General features: G+C 41.4%; 1 protein-coding gene across 1 annotated transcript; it reads right to left on the bottom strand.

Annotated features, from left to right (window-relative positions):
* Positions 1 to 762: 762 nt before the first annotated feature.
* LOC137348873 (probable G-protein coupled receptor 139) lies at positions 763 to 5,844 on the bottom strand. Its single transcript, XM_068014106.1, has 2 exons — positions 5,775 to 5,844; positions 763 to 1,676 (listed from the first exon to the last, which is right to left on the bottom strand). Exons 1-2 carry the CDS (start codon positions 5,842 to 5,844, stop codon positions 763 to 765), a joined length of 984 nt encoding a protein of 327 aa, XP_067870207.1.
* Between the last annotated feature and the right edge of the window lie 737 nt (positions 5,845 to 6,581).

Raw genomic sequence — 6,581 nt, 5'->3', positions numbered from 1 at the left:
AAAGGAGAGGTTTACCAGGATGTTGCCTGGTCTGGAGGGCGTTAGCTATGAGGAGAGGTTGGATAAACTCGGATTGTTTTCACTGGAATGACGGAGGTGGAGGGGTGACATTATAAAGATTTACAAAGTTATGAGTGGCATGGACAGAGTGGATAGTCAGAAGCTTTTTCCAAGGGTGGAAGAGTCAGTTACTAGGGAACATAGGTTTACGGTGAGAGGGGCAAAGTTTGGAGGGGATGTGCGAGGCAAGTTCTTTACACAGAGGGTGGTGAGTGCCTGGAATTTTCTGCCAGGGGAGGTAGTGGAAGCAGGTACGATAATGATGTTTAACAGGCATCTTGATAAATACATGAATAGGATGGGAATGGCGGGATACGGTCCCTGGAAGTGCAGAAGGTTTTAGTTTAGGTAGGCATCAAGATCGGCGCAGGCTTGGAGGGCCGAATGGCCTGTCCCTGTGCTGTACTGTTCTTTGTTCTTTGTCAGTAAATTGGGATGCTTATGTCTCTGATTCAGGAAGGTCACCTGTAAGTAAATTGGGATGCTTGTCTCACTAATGCAGGAAGTTCGCGACCACTATAGTGCATCACACGCATCTGATACCGCTGTATGATTCTTATCTTTACATTAATCAAGCCCATGATTACATTAGATATCATAAAACATAGAAACGTTTCCTATTGCTGTTTATCACTGTTTATACAACAGTATTTTTATTCCTAAACTTTTGACTTATTATATTAAAAGGAAGAATATTGAAACTTATCCTTTTCTCTGTATAATTAATTTAACAATTAGATTCAGTGGATATTTGGCTGCGTTCTTTAACTCCTCTCTGAATTTACTCTGAATGGCTGCATAAATAAATGTGTTGCTGCAAGAGCTCAGAAGTTGTAGCATATTTCCCGTTTCCTGAAGAATAAATTTAGGATCACTGAAGCTTTTGAAATTGTAATTGTTTGTGATGCGCACATATAAGAACTGTACAACATACGTCATCCACAGCAGGATGAAACTGCCCGAGATGGTGAAGAGTAAAATGATGGACTTTCTCCGGCTCTCCATCTCTCGGTCATTCTGATTCGTTCCATTGCTGTCGGTCCGGAGTCTCCTGCGCGCCCTATTGGCCGCTATAATGTGTCTGACGGTCAGAGCATTGAGCAAAAGAATCAGTAGGAACGGTGCACAAGGGGTCAAAATACGGTCGAACCAGTCATATGCTGTCCATAAGGGTGAAGTATAACGGATGTCCTTTAGTTTGCAATACCATGGGACATTGACAATAATGTAGATGGGTTCGTGTATAAAGTACCAAGGGATATTGATTAAACAGCCCAGCATGCAGACCGTTCCTATAACCACGACCGCCGTTTTCTCAGTGCAATATTTTATTTTCAGCTTCTGGCAGCAAATGGCCACAAATCGATCAAAGGTGAACGTGACCGTTAACCAGACAGAACTGACTCTGGCTGCATAAGTTAGCGCAATGCTAAGACTACACACCGGGGTGATGGACAGGAAACTGCCAGGAAAATAAATACCACTGATCCGGTTTAATATCACAGCGGTGATAATGACCAGGAGATCCGTCACCGCCATGGATACCAGGTAGCGAGTTATACCTCTGGAGAGACCGCATTTTCCTCGGGTCAAGATCACAATCGCCACTAAGTTAGCTGTAAGAAATACAGAGAGCAGGAGAGATACGAAATTCCAGAGTAAAGTACAAGCAAAAGTATTACCTTAATAGGAATTATGTTTACAACTTTGATGCTTTAAGAGATGGGAACTGATATAGTTATGGTAAGGTGGAGATGAGAGAGCGCAGAAGCTTTGGATGAATTAAACATATTATAAATCGTCAGAAAACAAAATCCATTCAAAAATGTGGAATTTTCAAAGAACAAAAAAGTTCGGTTGTGTAATGATGACTAAAATAAATCAATATTCTGTGCACCACACTTTAGGGATGATGTGAAGGTTTCACAAGGGGTGCAGTAAAATCCACAGGAGCAGTTCCAGGGGTGAGGGGCTTCAGTTACGTGGATAGATTGAAGAAGCTGGGGCTGTTCTCCTCCGAGAAGAAAAGGATAGGCGGAGCTTTGAGAGGTTTCCAAAAGCGGTCTGGACAGAGGAGGTAGAGAAAAACTGTCCTCTTTGACCAAAGAGTTGAGAACCAGAGAACACTGACTTAATGTGATCGGCAAAAGGATCAAAGGCGAACTGACGAATAACATTTTCAGGTTATGATTTCGAATGTGCTGCCTGGGATAGATTTAATCGTGGCTTGTAAAAAATAATTGGATAATTATCGGAATAGAAAATTTGGACGTCCACGAGGAAATGGCGGGGGGGGAGTGCTTCTAGATAAATTGCTCTTGTAGAGAGCTGGCAAGGCCAGAACGGGTCGAATGGCCTCCTTCTGTGCTGTAACCATTCTATGATTCTAGCGAGCAATATATACAGATCTAAGATAATTAATTAGGAGGCATGAAGAACAGTAGCTAATGCAACAAAAGTCAAACCAATTTAAAACGAATAGCGCAACCAATGAAGCAAAGATGCTGGAGCCTTGTGTTCATCTAACCCTCCGTGACGAGTATCTCAGAATCACAGAATCACAGGCTCAATCTATTAGAACTGCTTCACATTGATGGATCTGGCAGCTATTCTTTTCGAACCAGCCCCCACAAATAACAGCGAGACCTTTAACTAGTTAGTCCAGGAATGGCGACATTGGTTGAGAATAAAATATTATTCAGAGTACCAGGAGATCTGCTGCCCTTTCTTCAATAGTTGAACGCAGTACTTAATTTCCATTCCAATAAACTAACTGGGACATCAGTTTAACGTGTCATGGGAGAACCACAGGCCTCACAATCAGTATTCCCTCAATATTTTCTTGTGTTAACTTGGGCTATGTACTAAGCTGCTGGTGAGAAGCTTCAAACCAGCAACTCTGGAACTGAGGGCACCGTGCTACTAACTACACTAAGGGCATACAGCTTCAAATAAATGCACGGAATTAAATAGCAGCGCACGTCAAACAACATCTGACTTCACTGAGGAAGGGGCAAATAGAGTCATAGTGTGGGCCAGGGCAGGTCAACTTCCAGGCTACATTCATATTTGTTTTTTTTTGGAATATAAGTAAACCATTTAACTTGTTATTCAAATAAAAGTAAAATACTGCGGATGCTGGAAATCTGCAACAAAAACAAGAAATGCTGGAATCACTCAGCAGGTCTGGCAGCATCTGTGGAAAGAGAAGCAGAGTTAACATTTCGGGTCAGTGACCCTTCTTCGAAGAAGGGTCACTGAGCCGAAACATTAACTCTGCTTCTCTTTCCACAGATGCTGCCAGACCTGCTGTGTGATTCCAACATAACTTGTTATTCAATCCAGCAGCAAGAAAAATATTGAAATTAAGAAAATGCATAATTCTATTCAATTCCTACAGCCATGTTCATCAGTTGGTGTCCCTGTATTTTCTCATGACGTGTTCAACTCCGAGATAATCAGAAGATCACGCTCAGCATCCTTCTCTTCCACTGTTATTATCTGGCGTCTCTCCAGTTCTGTGGTGGGATTGGCTTTGAGTAGGAGAAAAGGCGCCTGCATTTTATGCAGTATTAGGTTTGTTGGAGTGCACCGTTTGTCTCACACCTGATGTACAGATTTTGAATATTATAATGGGATTAGACCATCTGCTCCCTAGAGCCTGGCCACCAATCAGTTAAATCGTGGTTGATCTGTATTCTAACTCCAGCTATTTATTTTGTTTATGGAAACCTTAATACTTATGCCCAACAAAAATGTATCAATCTGAGCTTTGATATTTTCAATTAATGACATAGGAACAGGAGTCCCTCGAGTCTGTTCTGTCATTCAGTGACATCATGGCAAATTTGCGACCTAACTACATATACTCAACTTTGCCCCATATCCCATAATACCTTTGGTTCACAAAATCTCTCAAAATCAGATTTTAAATTAACAAATGATTTAGCATCAATTGACTTTTGCTGAAAAATGTTCCACACATCTACCACTCATTGCATGTAGACATATTTCCTAATTTCAGTGCTAAAGGTCTGGCTCTATTTTTTTTACTCTGTCCCCTCGCCCTAGCACTCGCTAAACAGTGGGAATTGTTTATCTCTATCTGTTCTTCCCAATAGCTTAAAAACTAAATTCTAATCAACTCTTAACGTTCTACATTCCAGGGAATAGAATCCTAGTTTGTGCAATCTCGCCTTCATTTAACCCGCAGATTTCAGGTATCATTCTGGTAAATCTATGCTGAACTCCCTCCAAGGCCAATATATCCTTCCTGAGGTGTCGTTCCCAGAATTGTTCATGGTATTCCAAGTGTGCTCTAACCAGTGCTTTCTTTAACTGAGGCATAGTTTCCATTGCTTTGTATTTTCGAACTTTAGATATAAAGGCCATTATTCCATTAGCTTGGTTTATTATGTGCTGTACATGCTTATAACATTTTAATGATCTATGTACCTGGACCCCCAAGTCTCTTTGGATCTCCACTGTTTCTAGATTTTCACTCTGTTGACAGTGCCCTGTTCTATCCTTTTTTCGGTCCAAAGTTGATGACCTCACATTTTCCTAGATTGATATCTATTTGCCACAGTTTTGTCCATTGAGTTAATCTATCAATGACACTTTGTAATTCTACGTTTCCATCTACACTGTTTACAATGCCACCTATCTTTGTGCCATTAGCACATTTGCATATGTGGCTCTTTGTGCCATCATCTAAGTCGTTAATGAACACAGTGAATGGTTGAAGCCGCAACACAGTTCCTTGCGGGGCACCACCAGTCATATCCTGTCAATTAGATTACTTTCCGATTGTCTCTGCTCCATTGTTGAGTCCATTATTTCGTACTGGGTCAATAAATTTCCAGGAACTTCAAATTTTGCTATCAGTTTCTTCTGAGGGACTTTATCAAGTGCCTTCTGGAAGTTCATCTAAACAGCACTGATCGACATTCCCCTGTCCATTACTTTAGCCATCTCTTCAAAGAAATCGAGTCAGAATCGCCAGGGATGATGTACCCTTTACAAATCCATGCTGTCTCTCTCTGATGAGCTGAAAATCTTCAAAATGTTCAGTTGCACTCTCCTTAATTATGGACCCTATCAATTTCCTGCCAACATAAGTTGAACTAACCACTCTATGATATCCAGGTTTCCTTCTTTCACCTCTCTTAAATTGTTTTCATCGCATTTTCAGCCTCAATATCATTTAGGGAGAGAAAGGGTGGGGGTGGGGGGGGGGTGTTGGAGAGAGAGAGATAGGGAGGGTGAGAGAGAGAGAGTTCCAGATTTTCACGGCCTTTTGTGATTCCCGACTCACAGTTGAGCAGTTTAATTTACAGCGTCTGTCTCCTTGTTCTGATATCCCCACCAAAGGAAGTAATTGCTCCCTGTCTACCCGACAAAATCCTTTACTCAGTTTAACCATTTTAAACACCTCAATTATATTACCCCTTAATCTCAAGGGTCTATAAGTCATATTTATGGAATACGTCCTACTAATTAAACCATCCAAGCCTCAGTATCATTCTGGTGAATTTATACTGCATTCCCTCTGAGACTAATTATATATTTCCTGAGGTGGGGCACCAAGAATTGTTTCTGGTGGAGTCCACCCATAGCTTTATACAACCATTTTATAAGGTATATCGCTTCGAATTTCATCACCTTTGAGATAACTTCAATCAGATAAAGAATAACTTGTTTCAATACTTCACCTGGGACAGCGATACCTGCAAGGGCAGTGTAGTAAATGGCATATACCAGTCCTGTGGGCGGGGCGTGCATTTTTTGTGAAAGGAAGCGATGTCTATCTGAGATTCCACATGCACTCTGCTCGATTTTCAAAGGCTTTCTTATTATACTTGATTTAATCCCCCTCGAGACCCAATTAGAAAGCATTACTCATAATGTTAGCAACAGTCACTGAACAAACAACTTAGGTTGCATCACCATTAATCACCAGTAATTGACCAAAGAAGTTAATACAGTTTGTTACTGATGCACTAGAGTGAACAAAAGAGATGTTACAATGTTTTAAAATAAACTGACTGTCCTTTAGCAAAGGTGATTGACTGTCCTTACCCGCTCTGGCTTATATGTGACTCCAGTCCCACACCAATGTGGTTGACTCTCCCTTACGTGGCCAAACAACCAAGTCAGAGGCCAAGACAGTTGTATCAAACAGGCAGAAAATAAAAGAACAGAACTGAATTGACCATTGGGCTGTGACCTTGGTATCAAATCTTTTCTTTTCTTTCTTTTTCTTTCTTTCTTTTGGGCCTCCTTATCTCGAGAGACAATGGATACGCGCCTGGAGGTGGTCAGTGGTTTGTGAGGCTTATATGTGACTCCAGTCCCACACCAATGTGGTTGACTCTCCCTTACGTGGCCAAACAACCAAGTCAGAGGCCAAGACAGTTGTATCAAACAGGCAGAAAATAAAAGAACAGAACTGAATTGACCATTGGGCTGTGACCTTGGTATCAAATCACAACACAACAAAGGCACAGCCAGACCAGTCG

Source organism: Heterodontus francisci, chromosome 34, assembly GCF_036365525.1.
Source record: "Heterodontus francisci isolate sHetFra1 chromosome 34, sHetFra1.hap1, whole genome shotgun sequence".
In the NCBI taxonomy this organism is placed as follows: Eukaryota; Metazoa; Chordata; class Chondrichthyes; order Heterodontiformes; family Heterodontidae; genus Heterodontus; species Heterodontus francisci.
This window is presented reverse-complemented; position numbering and strand designations above follow the sequence as displayed.

Coding starts and splice junctions, on each gene's coding strand:
- LOC137348873 (XM_068014106.1), bottom strand. CDS start 5,844: ATGCACGCCCCGCCCACAGGACTGGTATATGCCATTTACTACACTGCC. Junction 1,677..5,774: donor TGCAGGTATCGCTGTCCCAG/GTGAAGTATTGA, acceptor TATTTCTTACAG/CTAACTTAGTGGCGATTGTG.